Raw genomic sequence first — 16,005 nt, forward strand, 5'->3', positions numbered from 1 at the left:
TAACGGGTACTATAAACATTTATGGGTTGAGTTTCATTAGTTAATATCAATGGCTGCCTCGTGACTCTTTTACAACCCACACCATTCCCAGGCAACACTTTTCTCCAGTGTCCATTAGCCGGAACAGAGAGACACTGTATAACATATATAGAAAGCCTAACCCAAGCCTTTATTTGTCTCTCCTTAGGTACATCCTCCCTAATGATGTCCTTACTCCTGGTTTATTGAATAGCTGTCACCTACTGAAACACATCACTGGGGGGTGAAAAGAGTCTGTAAGCTCTACCTATGATGATCATGGAAAATCCCAGTGGGTTTCTCCAGTAAGGCCAAGCAGAGCCGACTAATTACAATATATTACAATAAGTGCCGGTACCAACCAGTTTCCTGAGATCAATATTTCACATTAGGTGCTTGGACCCAAGCAATCAGATTGATGAAATTGCAAACTGGAGAGCTGCTGAATAAAAAGCTAAATAACTCAAAAACCAGCAATAATAAAAAATTAAAACCAGATGCAAATTGTCTCGGAATATCACTCTCTACATCATACTAAAAGTTAACTCAGAGGTGAACAACCCTTTTAACACCAACATGCAAACTATTCTTACAGCTTTACATATTCCACTGTTAATGCAAACACTAGGCAATTTTGCCCCACGCGGCAACCCATAGCAACCAATCGGCTTCAAACAGTCGATCACTAGTTAGAAAATAAATGCAAGTGATTGGTTGCTATGGGTTACTGCACTGGTGCAAATTCCTAGTGTTAGTAAATGAGTCCCGGCAGCCCATAACCACATGATTCCTGCTTTTTCCCGTGCTATTAACGCCATATAATCTGGACTGTTATTTGAATATTGCATATACCAAAGAAATGCCATTTTAATGGTTATTAAGTCATAGTGGTTGAGGTTTTAAGGGCAATTAGAACAATAAAACAAAGGGATTTGGGTTTAGTGCAAATTAGATGATCATTATACATTATATTTTCCCCAGAGCTGTCCGAACTCCCAGCATCCCCTGAGAGCCAAAGAAAGGGAGGAAGAAGCAGCTGGAGAGCCATATGTTTAAATAACCTGATATAATGTTGTTTTCAGAGGAAAGTGTGGATGTTGTGCAAATATTTACTATAGTAATCAATTGGAAAATGCCAAGATAAGCTACCCGGGCGCTTGGGCCGGTGTCCAGCATGGAGATTTCTCTCTGTCTGTTTCTTATAAAGCTGCAGCAAAAACAACATGCCCAGGGGGCAAATGAGTCAATGGCTGGTAAATGCTGCAGCCTAGGTGCCAATGCCCATTGCTGGTGGTAAGAGAACAAGACCGGGCATCAAGCAGACATCCAATATGACTGCATTGAAATGCTTGGCTGTAAGGCAGTTAGCAACCAGCACTGAGCTTTCTATAAAACAGGTTTCTGGATACTAGATCCCCCGACAGCAGAACCTACTGTGGCTAATCAGCAGCATGCAGAAACCCCACTTATGCACTATCCTCTTAGCATTTAAAGGGATTCTGTCTCGATTTTCATGATGTATTTTGTATTTATAAATTGTTTTTACTGCAAATAAGTCACTCTATAATATCAAATTTCATTCCTAAACCTTTCATTCCTATTTTTCAGTTGTAATATTGGTGTGTAGGTGCATTTCAGGTCATTTTACTTGGTCATGTGCTTTCAGAAAGAGCCAGAACTTTAGGATGGAACTGCTTTCTGGCAGGCTGTTGTTTCTCCTACTCAATGTAACTGAATGTGTCGCAGTGGGACCTGAATTTTACTATTGAGTGTTGTTCTTAGATCTACCAGGCAGCTGTTATCTTGTGTTTGGGAGCTGCTATCTGGTTACGTTCCCATTGTTCTGTTGTTAGGCTGCTGGGGGGAAAGGGAGGGGGTGTTATCACTCCAACTTGCAGTACAGCAGTAAAGAAAGACTGTAGTTTTTCAGAGCACAAGTCACATGAATGTGGGCAGCTGGGAAACTGGCAATATGTCTAGCCCCATGTCAGATTTCAATATTAAATATAAAAAAATCTGTTTGCTCTTTTCAGAAATGGATTTGAGTGCAGAAGTCTGCTGGAGCAGCACTATTAACTGATATGTTGTGAAAAAAACAATTTTCCCATGACAGTATCCCTTTAAGAATTTAAAAAAAAAGGAAAACACTCATTTTCAATTTTAAATTAATGAGGAACGAGCGCCTCATTAATCATAAAGCCGTGCGTGGGGAATGTGACTTTGCAGAGCCAAGTAAGCAACACGTTCTGGTACAGTGTAAAAGACGTGACTGGGGAGGACACTGCAGGCAAACTGTCATTATCCTTGTTTGCTTTGAGTTTTACTATGAGAAAGGAAAGAAAACATGCCCAGTATGCTGCACATACAAGAACTGGTAATTAAGAGTTAGTTACTGTCTTTATCAGCAGCTGAAGTGGGATAAATGATGGGACCAAACGCGTTTCATGCAGGTGCTCTTATTGAGTTTACAGTGTGCGTGACTAAAGGTGGCCAGATCTGGGCCCAATTTGGCAACCCACATGCTGAGCAAGTCAGGCTGATTTGATGGTTTGCCTGACAACCAAAAACTGGATCATACACTGAGACCCACAGAGACCCATCGGACGACGACCACAAAAGCGTGTCAAAGCGTCTCCTCATCTGATGAATAGAAATATAATATAGTGATGCACGTTCACTGGTAAAACTGGTGTGTTTCCTTCAGAAACTCTACTATTGTTTATATAAACAAGCTGCTGTGTAGCCCTGGGGGCAGCCATTCAAGCACAGGATACACAGTAGATCACAGATAAGTACTACTATAGTTTATATAAACAAGCTGCTGTGTAGCCATGGGGCAGCCATTCAAGCACAGGATACACAGTAGATAACAGATAAGTACTACTATAGTTTATATAAACAAGCTGCTGTGTAGCCATGGGGGCAGCCATTCAAGCACATGATACACAGTAGATCACAGATAAGTACTACTAAAGTTTATATAAACAAGCTGCTGTGTAGCCATGGAGGCAGCCATTCAAGCACAGGATACACAGTAGATATCAGATAAGTACTACTATAGTTTATATAAACAAGCTGCTGTGTAGCCATGGGGGCAGCCATTCAAGCACATGATACACAGTAGATCACAGATAAGTACTACTAAAGTTTATATAAACAAGCTGCTGTGTAGCCATGGGGGCAGCCATTCAAGCACAGGATACACAGTAGATAACAGATAAGTACTACTATAGTTATATAAACAAGCTGCTGTGTAGCCATGGGGGCAGCCATTCAAGCACAGGATACACAGTAGATAACAGATAAGTACTACTATAGTTTATATAAACAAGCAGCTGTGTAGCCATGGGGGCAGCCATTCAACCACAGGATACACAGTAGATAACAGATAAGTACTACTATAGTTTATATAAACAAGCTGCTGTGTAGCCATGGGGGCAGCCATTCAAGCACAGGATACACAGTAGATAACAGATAAGTACTACTATAGTTTATATAAACAAGCTGCTGTGTAGCAATGGGGGCAGCCATTCAAGCACAGGATACACAGTAGATAACAGATAAGTACTACTATAGTTTATATAAACAAGCTGCTGTGTAGCCATGAGGGCAGCCATTCAAAGCTGAAAAAGGAGAAAAGGCACAGGATACAAGATAAGCTCTGTAGTATACAATGGGATTCTTCCGAACGTATCGGTTATCTACTGTGTATCCTGTGCTTGACTAGCTGCCCCCATGGCTACACAATCCAGTTGTTGTACCTTTTCTCGTCCTTTAAATCAGTGATCCCCAACCAGTAGCTCGTGAGTAACATGTTGTTCCCCAACCCCATGGATGTTGCTCCCAGTGGCCTCAAAGCAGGTGATTCTTTTTGAATTCCAGTCTTGGAGGTTTTGGTTGCATAAAAAAACAGTTTTACTGCCAGAGTCCCCTGTAGGCTGTCAGTCCACATAGGGGCTACCAAAATAGCCAATTAAAGCCTTTATTTGTCACCCTCAAATGTTCATTTTACATGTTTGTGTTGCTCCCCAATTCCTTTTACATTTTTACATTTGAATGTGGCTCACAGGTTAAAAAAAGGTTGGGGACCCCAGCTTTAAAGCATTCATAGCATGGCCGGTGTCTCAATTTGCATGTGTGGTGATTTGACTAGCCATCTGGGTGGCCAAACTTCATTAATATCCGGTTGATATCCCAGAATTCAGAGCAGCAGAGGAATGGAATAAAGGCAAATTCCATTGCAGTTTTAGCAGCTCCACTTCTGCTGGAGGATCTCTCCTCTCTTCCCCTTCTGCACAGGCACACAAAGGATAACAACAGTTGCACATTCCCTATAAACAATAATGTGTAATAATAGGGACACAATGCCTATACAATTTACACAATCACTATAGCCATTGAATGGCTGAGACTGAAAACGATACCAGCAGCATAAAGAAAAGGTGTCAAAATAGCAGCACATCTTTCTTTTATAACTTCGTTGGAGTCGGATTCTCAGCAATGCTATTTTTAGGAGTTTAAGTGTGAGAGCTCATTTGTTTCCTTTGGTCTAACCAAGAGGGCGGAGCTAAGCGCAAACCTGTAGCCAATAAATGCATTAGAATGTTTACAATTCGAAGAATGACAAGTATAAGTCAAATGAAGACAAACGAGATACTGAACGGTCAGGGCACACAGGCAGATTCGGGGAGATTAGTCACCCGGTGACAAATCTCCTCTTCTTTGGGGCGACTCATCTCCCGAACTGCCTCCCCTGCCTTCCCGCCGGCTAAAATGTAAATCGCCGGCGGGATGGCACTCGGATCGATTCGTTTTCCGAAGTCGCCCGAAGTTTCCTCGTCAGGCAACTTCAGACGACTTCGGAAAACAAATCACCTGTCTGCCTGACCCTAAAGCTGGCCATCCATATGGAGATGTGTTGCGAAACGAGTGAATCTCTACCTGATACCTTGAGGTGGGCGATATCGGGCTGATCCAATAATGGGCCCTAGGACCCAGCGATTGGATCATAACAAGGAGAAAACTGGTGGTCAGATAGAGGACCGCATCAATGAACCGATGTGGTCCTCAATCAACTAGATTTTTAAGGCCGATATCGATCAGGGAGATATCGATCGGGGAAGCCAGTCGGAGGGCCCCATACACCGGCCAATAAGCTGCCGATAGATTAAGTCTGCCCGTGTATGGGAGCCTTTAGAGTTGTTCCAACCAGGCCCAGACTGGCAATCTGTGGGTTCTGGCAAATGCCAGAGGGGCTGCTATAAGGTCCCATTGAAAGTCCGTATTTAGTGGGCTGGTGGGGGCTGTTTGGGCCTCTATGTGGGCTGATTGGGCCTCTGTGTACCTGAAATTCCAGGGCCTATTTTAATTCTCAGTCCGGACCTGGTTCCAACACAAGAAATGGAGCCAATAAGATCCAAGTATTTCTGTTGTCTGTCATTTATATACAAGTGAAAGTCTAACTGTCCTAAAATGAGTGGACAAGTTGTAGGGGTACAACTGCCTAACCTTCCACTCCCAATGCACTATTGACATTTAGGTAGTTTGGATACTGTCTGTTAGGGATGCATCAAATCAGGATTCGGTTAGGGATTCAGCCTTTTTCAGCAGGTTTCAGATTCGTCCTAATCCTACACAAACACAACTTCCAATAGCTCATTTAACAACAGAGGAGCAAGGTGCAAATAAACCCAGAAACACCGAACCATGTTTTTTTGCAATTTGCACCCTTACACGCCCTGAGTGCTGTCTATTAGCAGAGCTGTATTCATTTAGGGGTGGGTGCACCTACTTATTCCCTAATGTGCGATGTTATGGAGCGATGGTGTTATGGAGCGATGGTGTTATGGAGCGACGGTGTTATGGAGCGAGGATGTTATGGAGCGACGTGTTATGGAGCGACGGTGTTATGGAGCGACGTGTTATGGAGCGACGGTGTTATGGAGAGATGATGTTATGGAGCGACGTGTTATGGAGAGATGATGTTATGGAACGACGGTGTTATGGAGAGACGGTGTTATGGAGAGACGATGTTATGGAGTGTTGGCAGGTGATGGATGCAAAGGAGCCCTGTCCTGACCACTGGCCCTATGCCACCATTGCACTCTACAAGCAGCACAGGATTTGTATTACAAAGCACAGTGCAAAATGTCCCAGGCACAAATGTATAGTAAATGAGCACTTAGTGGTGTAATTTTATGCCCCTTCAATATGCGACAAGTTTAAATCAGCCCCACGGTGCATCTACGGTAAATGAGTTGGCCCTGAAGTTCACACAGACTTACCATAACATTGGGATCGTTTTTAATATTGTGTCAAAACCCCTTTAAACCCCCAACACTCATTGTATCTGAGCTATAACATAACAAGTAAAGCCAAAAACAAGTATATCAAATTACACTTTACCGATTTCTCCTATATGTTCAGACTGTAACGCCCCCCCCCCCCTCTCCCTGGAAAGCCCTCCAGGGACTGTAGAAAACTAATAATTAAGTCCCAACGCAGTATTTTCCTCGGAAATATGCAATCAGCTGGCTGTACAGGTATGGGACCTGTTATTCAGAATGCTCAGGAACTGGGGTTTTCCAGATAAGGGATCTTTCTGTAATTTGGATCTTCCTACCATAAGGCTACTACAAAATCATTTAAACATTAAATAAACCCAATAGGCTGGTTTTGCTTCCAATAAGGATTAATTATATCTTAGTTGGGATCAGGTATAAGCTGCTGTTTTATTATTACAGAGAAAAAGGAAATTATTTTTAAAAATGTGATTTCATTATAATGGAGAGATGGCCTTTCTGTAACACGAGCTTTCTGGATAACAGTTTTCCAGATAACAAATCCTATACCTGTACATGTAAAGAGATGAGCTTTAAGGTTAGTGTATATTGCCACATAAAACAGATCTTTTAGATGGCCATACGTGGGCAGATTTAAGCTGCTGATTCAGGCCTTGGGACAGAATTATCTGCCTGTGTTTGGGCCTTAGCCCACAGATATCTGTCCAATCTATTGGACAAGTTTGAACATTCCATTGGATTTCAGGGCCACACAGGCGTGAGTCTATAAAAGCCATTAACTGGAGGCAGCATAGTAAAGTCGCGGAAGGAAGAGCTCAACACGACCCCGCCAGTGACCCCAGCAATCGTGTGCGGAAGTGTGTGAACCCACCCAAACTGTGCATTTCAGGCCAGCCCCATAGTGATATGCAGACCTTTCTGACACCAGTGGGACCTACGGGTAGGGTGGGTTCAGGCCGACCCCAGCACTTCCTTTGTGGGTCGTGGGCGGGGAGTGCAGGCAGAAGTGCTCAACCCAACCTGCAAAGGATATGGTTCTGTAATTTATGTATTATATTTCCTTTGGTCTATAATGAGCTTAGCACTGATTGGATAAGGCTCTGTGTGATGCAATGTATGTAAATTTTATTGGTCGACACCCCTTTAAAAGGATTGAATCGAGACCAACAGCCTATGAGTAAGTGCCCACTCAGGCACGAAACGCATTAGGCTTATGCATGTCCTAATAAAGTTTTTTTAATTTTATCAATACTTGGGCTACTGCTTCACATATAGTGGGTCTCTTACCATTTTGAAATTTCTGTATACTTCAAAAAATGATCGACAACCCTTGGACTGGGGGATTTCCCGGGGAGAGACTACCGTATAACTTTTTTATTCTGATTTATAATTTTTGCACTAAGAACAGAGCCAGGCGCCATTGTTTATGCGTTCATTAACGTGCTCGCCATGCTCCACCCCTTTTTTGATGTCATCGGCAGGTCAGTACAGATCTATAAACAGAGGGGAGGAGTTGGCTGCAGGCGAGTTTGGGATGGGAGTCGTTCAAGAAAAAACCCAACCTGCTCATCATTACAGCCCGCATGTGTAGGTCAACATAAAGTTTATCCAGACCCACCCACAACCTACTAATCTTGCTAGCCCGCCGATTCCAAGGATTTCGGGCCAGCCCCATTATTCAATTACAGCAGTCACACTATACACATGGCCTGATGAAGTCCTCCATAGAATAGAGTGATATCTGGACAAGCAGAAATAAGATAGGACAGGGCATTTATTCTGCACCTTTAAAGGGGTTGTTCACCTTTAAATGAACTGTTAATATGATGTAGAGAGTGATATTCTGAGACAATTTGCAATCGGTATTCATTTTTTTATTAATTGTAGTTTTTTTATTAATTGAAGTTATTTCGCTTTTTATTCAGTAGCTCTCCAGTTCAAATTCCCCTAGCAACCATGCATTGATTTGAATAAGAGACTGGAATATGAATAGGAGAGGCCTGAATAGAAAGATGAGCAATAAAAAGTAGCAATAACAATACATTTGTAGCCTTACAGAGCATCTGTTTTTAGATGGGGTCAGTGACCCCCGTTTGAAAGCTGGAAAGAGTCAGAAGAAGAAGTCAAATAATTCAAAAAGTATAAATAATAAAGACCAATATAAATAATGAAGACCATTTGAAATTTTGCTTAAAATTTAAGTTAACTTAAAGGTGAACCACCCCTTTAACTGAATACAAATACCACACTAAATCCCATGTAAAAAAAATGTAACATTTATAAGCAGGACCTATATAAATAATTATTCTAAAACGCAAAAGTTCCCACTGGCATTACCAAGATTATAGTACGACAAGAACGCTGTGGTTTAACCAGCAAATAACCCGTATAAAAACGTGTATTTTTTTCCCTGGACAAATGGAATATGGCATCTAACAAAGTATAAAGGTATATCATTTTAAGACAAGGTAAGCTAAATATATGATGTGAGCCCTGTCATATACTACATGCTGGAGGCAACTGTTTAATTGTATCAATAAATGCTATATATATATATATATATATATATATATATATATATATATATATCCTTTGTTTATTGGTGCACCAGCCCTGAGCTTTATATATATATATATATATATATATATATATATATATATATATATATATATATATAGTATCCTCTGCACGGGCAGAATGAAGTCTACCAGAGCGCTTAGAGGCGACAAATGGTGGCATAAAATAGAAAGGATCTAAAATAGCTGTGACAGTTTTACAGTTTAGGTTTTATGTCTCCTTCCAAACGATTGCAGCATTACTGAACTCCCACAGGGGTGACAAACACTGACTCACTGGCAGCCAGGCTAATGACATCACTGCGTAAGAAAAAACCCAATTCCGACAAGTTACAGAACAAAGCGAAGCACCCACTGAGGTGCCATTCTGCCTCCTGCTACCAACAAACATTGCACCCAAAGGACAGCAGAGGGTGGGGGTAGGAGAGCGACAGGCTGGGATCCAGGGACCATGTCGGAGTAATGTGGTTCACCTATGAGAAACATTTAGTATGTTTTAGAATGTCCAATTCCTAGCAACTTTGCAATTGGTCTTCATTGTTTATATGTTTTGAGTTATTTGCCTTTTTTCCAGCTTTCAAATGGGGGGTCACTGACCCCATCTAAAAAAACAAATGCTCTGTAAGGCTACACATTTATTGTTATTGCTACTTTTTATTACTTATCTTTATATTCAGGCCCTCTCCTATATTCCAGTCTCTTAGTCAAATAAATGCATGGTTGCTAGGGTCATTTTGACCCTAGCAACCAGATTGCTGAAATTGTAAACTGGAGAGCTGACGAATAAAAAGCTAAATAACTCGAAAATAAATAAAAACCAATTGCAAATTGTCTCAGAATATCACTCTCTACATCATACTAAAAGTTAACTTAAAGGTGAACAATCCCTTCAAACCCGCAGACTTGTGTTAGGTTTGCGGCAACATTGGCATTAAATAATACATATTATATATATATTTATACCCCAACCTTTGGCTTTCAGCGGCTGTTGAAACGGCTGAAAACTATAGACTATAACTAGAAGAGCCTCATGAACAATACACTTGCGGCTAGTCCTTGATGTGATGCAATGTGGATCAATATATATATATATATATATATATATATATATATATATATTATCTGATTTATGCTGCAGATTATAGCAGATATTATGATGTGACGAGGCACATCTCATTGTCAGACTGATTAATCAGACACAGATGAATTATAGTCTGTAATGTGAATGAGGCTGTAAATTCACCAGTTGGAACTAGTCAGCTCTGCTACATCAGCAATAAGGAATTTATACAGTATGTCACAGATATCAACCAGTATCCCTCCAGTTATTATAATACAACAACTTTCAGCATTCCAGACTGTTTAGCTGCCAAGGGCTGCTTTATGCTGCTTAGTACCTGGATATCAACTGGGAAGTTACTATATCTGTGCCATAACAGGTATAGTAAGAAGAGACTGAAGTATCTATATTAACAGTGGGATAATAGTCTCTGGGAAGGGAGTGTGACTGTGGGATAGCAGGTATAGTAGGGAGAGATGGTGCCTATAGTAACAGTGGGATAATAGTCTCTGGGAAGGGAGTGTGACTGTGGGATAGCAGGTATAGTAGGGAGAGATGGTGCCTATAGTAACAGTGGGATAATAGTCTCTGGGAAGGGAGTGTGACTGTGGGATAGCAGGTATAGTAGGGAGAGATGGTGTCTATAGTAACAGTGGATAATAGTCTCTGGGAAGGGAGTGTGACTGTGGGATAGCAGGTATAGTAGGGAGAGATGGTGCTTATAGTAACAGTGGATAATAGTCTCTGGGAAGGGAGTGTGACTGTGGGATAGCAGGTATAGTAGGGAGAGATGGTGTCTATAGTAACAGTGGGATAATAGTCTCTGGGAAGGGAGTGTGACTGTGGGATAGCAGGTATAGTAGGGAGAGATGGTGCCTATAGTAACAGTGGGATAATAGTCTCTGGGAAGGGAGTGTGACTGTGGGATAGCAGGTATAGTAGGGAGAGATGGTGCCTATAGTAACAGTGGATAATAGTCTCTGGGAAGGGAGTGTGACTGTGGGATAGCAGGTATAGTAGGGAGAGATGGTGCCTATAGTAACAGTGGATAATAGTCTCTGGGAAGGGAGTGTGGCTACAGGTATGAAGCTAGTGTCAGTGACTGTATAGCTCGGCCCGCAACTGTTGTTTTACTGTTGAGCTAAATTTTAGCTGCAGTTCAACATCAACTGTAGGGCTATGTATAGCTGGAGCTCAGAGGCATGCCTCGATACATACAGTGCATATGCAAATTCTGCACAGATTACAAGCTGTAAATAACAAACAATATTAAGTATGCAGAAACAGTGTGACACACCTACAGTATGTGCAATGCAGCAGAATTAATTCTAGGACAGTCTGGTGACCTGTGATTGCAATTAGCCTGTATATGGGATTGTTGTACATGCTGTGCAGCTGATACAGACCTACGTGTGTATTTTAGGAGGTGTGGGCCCTTTATTCTTTCTCCCCAGCTGACAGTTCACTCACTGTCTGTTTTCACTGTCAGGCAGCCGCCACTTGCTGAAAGCTGGGAAGTCAGGCTGTTGACAAGGGGGTAGTCCTGACACAAGGGAGGGGGGTAGTTCAGGAACAGGGGAGCAAGGGAGGGGGGTAAGCTCAGTAATAGGGGAGGGGGGTAGTTGAGGAATAGGGGGGGGGTAAGCTCAGTAATAGGGGAGGGAGGGGGGTAGTTGAGGAACAGGGGAGGGGGGTAAACTCAATAATAGGGGAGGGGTAGCCCAGTCACAGGGGGGAGGGGCAGGGAGGCAGGTAAAGGTAGATATGAGGCTGATGGTCTCCTACCTTCATCTTCCAGCTCTAGTTTATCCAGCATGCCTTCAGTGGTGCTGTGAGCCTGTGTGAGGAGAAGGCAGAGAAAAGGGGATGAACATTCAGGCAGGCGGAGAGGAGAAATAGCAATAGGGAAGGGACCACCAATAATTGCCTCTGCTTCTCCCTTCACACACTCATACACACACCGACAAGCCTCGCGTTCCTCCCGCCCTCCTCCTATGATTGGCCATCAGTCAGAGAAAGGGCGGGCCCACCGACACCACGCCTACTCTCATTGGCCAGCTGACGGGTTGGGCGGTGTTAGCCAATCGGCAAGCACGATGTGAGAGTTCCCGCCCTGTTTCTGCGGAGACAGAAGCCGAGGAGCTAGGCAGCTGTCAGTGTGTGTGTGGGAGGGCAGCTGTTATGGTGTAATCAAACCTGTCGCCGGTAACACACGTACCTAGGCAGGCTTTGATAAAGCAGTACCCCTGGTGCTGGAAGTTGTAGTTCCTAGCACATATACAAGGCGAGTCCGATATCCCTAACTTGGTAAACGCCCCCAAACAAAGCGCTGATGTAACGACACAATTAAAATGTATGAGGTAATCTATCGTGAGAGAAGTGATCCTGTTGTGGTAATAAAATACCCACAATTCCTTGTCAGCTCCCGCTCTTTATCGTCTAGTTTGAGGCAGGGAGTCTGTTACCTCACAGGTGTCTCTTTATTTGGCCTACAGCTTGTTTACATTAAACCAGAGATCCTATCTAGGCTTGTTGACATTACAACAGAGATTTTATCTCCGATTATTGACATTATTTCATGGATTTCTTCTCAAAACCCTTTCATTGCGTGTTTCTGGATTTACTGCTGCACCAGGGCCGCTGCACAACATGTTGCCCTTTCGATTTAATAATAATATAATATAAAAATAACCTCCACAATACAAATCTTACAGTCACATTGATACATGTGTCCTAGGGTTGCCACCTTTGCTGATGGCTAAACCTGAACATGGGGGGCAGGGCAGATAACATTGGGGGTGGGGCAGTGATGTAGGAACAGGCATGATGACATCAGAGGTGGGCACAATGATGTTGGTGGAGTTATGACACCAGCGCAAGGTTATTGCAACACTTAGATGCAACTGGCTGGATTTCGATCCAGTTTTCGCAATGTTTTAAAGTGTTGATGCCCAATTCAAAACCCCTATCTCTAGCTAAATTAGAGCTGTCACGGGGGAAACTAGGCAGGGGGCTGGGCATTGATGTGGAGGGGGCGGGGCTGTGATGGGATGGGAGCCGGTCGCGATTTAGGGGCGGTTCTATGACCCGGCGATTGGAAGATCACCGTGTCAATCATGGGGAATCCTGCCCGGTTTTCTTAATTTGGAAAATCGGGCAGTAAGTTTTGACCCGGGCAGCCCTTCAAAACCAGACAGATTGCAACCCTAATCTATATTCTGCTTGATGAATCCTTTAATTACAAGTATGAGATCTATTATACAGAAATCAGTTATCCAGAAAGCTCTGAAATACAGAAATGCTAATTTAGAAAAAAAAACACTTATTTTTGATTGATTTGCTTTATCTGTAATAATAAGAAATGAAATGCACTTGATAGTAACTAAGCCATGTTGAGGTGAGTATTTTAGCATTTTAATGCTTTTCATGTATTGGCCAGATTATTGTTCAGGTTTTATAAGGATGAAAACCGAACAGAAAGTTCAGACCGAACAGGCCTTACCAAAACCGAACTGTTCGGGTCAAAACCAAACAGGTGGCAACCCTAATATGTCCCTCATAGTTAGAGTTCCTTGTTTTGTCCCTGGTGTCAGGGCCGCCATCAGACATCACAGGGCTGCACAGCAACATTTTCTGGGCCCCCTGGTTCCTGCCCCAAGCCAGATCCCGCCCACACCACAGTAAAAAGTCCCCACCAGCGCTAAAAACGTTAAACCCCTCACTCACAAGTTATAAAAAGCCATTGGTGGTCAGGGCCCCCTTATCATTTTTTTAAAAAAAAATAGGCGGCCAGAGTCCCACATAAAAGTTTTTAAAAACCATTGGTGGTCAGGGCCCCCCTACAAGTTTAAAAAAACATTGGTGGCAGAGGCCTATAGAGTATTAAAATAATACATTGGTGGCCAGGGGATTAAAAAAATTTTAAAAAAAAAAACACACATAGGTGGCTTCGGGTCTTTTCACCACTTCAACTTCGACTATTTTCGTGACTTCAAAAAAATAAGAATGTACCAGTGCATTATTCTCATTTAGATATAGAAGAATTGTGCTTAAAAAAGTAGTGTTTCAGGCTGTTTTATTGAATATTTCTGAAAATACCCTAATAATCCCTCTCTTCCACTTCCTGCTCCCTGAATTCCCAGGCTGAGCAGAGGAGCTGGCAGCTCTCAGCTCACTGCACTGTAGGACAGGAACCAATCAGCAGCTAGCAGGACCTGATAGGGAACTGAAGCCTGTCTCTGCTTGTGTGACTGCAGGGCTGTGATTGGCTGTCTCCCTCCTACTTCTGTCAGGGACCGTTAGGACACACCCACCCCTCATTTGAAACAGGGACCAGAAAACATCTATAGGGAATATAAGCAATATATTTCTTATAATTGCCTACAAAAAGGGGTTTTTCATTTATCCTATATGTCTCCTTTCAGGTCTTTTCGCTGCTTCAGGACTTCAGCTATTTTCGTGGCTTCAGGACATTGGTGGTTCGGGACTTCAGAAGAGGCACCATTGCTTCGGTGCTGTCAAGGGGGGCCCGGCTCTTTCGAAAAGTACAGCAAAGCCTTAAGGCCCGGGCCCGGTACAGGAGTACCCCTGATGGCGGCCCTGCCTCGCGTTATTTATCCCTAGTAAAACTGACCAACTGCACAGAAGTATTTGAAAAATGGGCAGAAATCTGTTCGTAGTTTTGTCCCTCACACGGTAATAGAAACCGTATTGTGCATCACCAGACGAGAAAGCAAAGAGGAGCTGCAGCAGCTCTGCCTGCCCATCGTACTCTATCCATCTGTATGACCTATGGGCCAGTGTATAGATGCCTTAGAGGGGTGGTTCATCTTTCACTTAACTTAAGCTATAGAATGGCCAATTCTAAGCAACTTTTCAATTTATCTTCCTTTTTTCTTTTTTATAGTTTTTGACTTATTCACTGCCTTCTTTCCAGCTTTCAAATGGCGGTCACTGACCCCATCTAAAAAACAAATGCTCTGTAAGGCTACAAATGTATTGTTATTGCTACTTTTTATTACTCATCTTTCTATTCAGGCCTTTCCTATTCATATTTCAGTCTAATTCAAATGAGTGCATGGTTGCTAGGGTAATTTGGGCCCTAACAAAATTGCTAAAATTGCAAACTGGAGAGCTGCTGAACAAAAAGCTAAATAACTCAAAAAACATAAATAATAAAAAATAAAAACCAAATGCAAATTGTCCCAGAATATCACTATCTACATTATGAAGTTAACTCAGAGGTGAACAACCCCTTTAAAAGGGTTGTTCAGTTTTAAATTCACTTTTAATATAATACAAAGACTGACTTTCTGAGACAATTTGCAATTGGGTCCATTTTATTATTTGTGGTTGTAAAGTTTTTGCTATTTTTATTCAGCAACTCTTCTAAATTACCCTAGCAACCAATCATTGATTTGAATATGACATAAAGGGATATAAAGGGAACAGAAATGAAAGATGAGTAATAACAAGCAGCAATTACAATACATTTGTAGCCTTACAGAGCATTTTTTTAGATTGGGTCAGTGACCCCTATTTGAAAGCTGGAGTCAATAGAAAAAAGCCAGTTACAAAGCTGCTTAGAATTAATCTAACTATAACATATTAAACGCTAACTTAAAGATGAAACACTCCTTTCAAGGGCGCTTGTTATGATAAAATATTTTCCCCCAAAGGTACAAGCTAATAGAATTCACACTCCTGTTGTGGGTAACAGTAGTTTTTCTTGTAAAGATTGCTTACCCGCTGGTGCTAGAACACCCACAACAAGAGGGAGCTCCCAGTTTGAGCGGCCATGTTGGCCTTGCTCATTATGCTCATGCGCTCTGCACAACATGGCCACTCGCACTGAGAACTTCTGTTACCCTCAATCCGTAACACCCCAGGTCCCAGGCAATCTGCATAACAGGTCCCATACCTGTTATTCTAATTTTTTAAAAATGATGTCCTTTTTCTCTGTAATAATAAAACAGTAGCTTGTACTTGATCCAACTAAGATATAATTAATTGGGTCTATTTAATGTTTACTTGATTTTCTTGTAGACTT

The 16,005-nt window shown here is 42.2% G+C and overlaps 1 protein-coding gene across 4 annotated transcripts in view; it reads right to left on the reverse strand.

Annotated features, from left to right (window-relative positions):
• prkag2.L (protein kinase, AMP-activated, gamma 2 non-catalytic subunit L homeolog) overlaps positions 1 to 16,005 on the reverse strand; it is a 211,480-nt gene that overhangs the window by 66,534 nt on the left and 128,941 nt on the right. For 2 of the 4 annotated variants that reach the window (NM_001366430.1, XM_041565219.1), the window contains 1 exon segment: positions 11,742 to 11,793. The exons of 1 other annotated variant lie outside the window; for it this stretch is intronic. In NM_001366430.1, coding sequence (NP_001353359.1) covers positions 11,742 to 11,793 — 52 coding nt within the window. 4 annotated transcript variants of the gene reach the window in all.

Source organism: Xenopus laevis, chromosome 6L, assembly GCF_017654675.1.
Source record: "Xenopus laevis strain J_2021 chromosome 6L, Xenopus_laevis_v10.1, whole genome shotgun sequence".
NCBI classification, from domain to species: Eukaryota; Metazoa; Chordata; class Amphibia; order Anura; family Pipidae; genus Xenopus; species Xenopus laevis.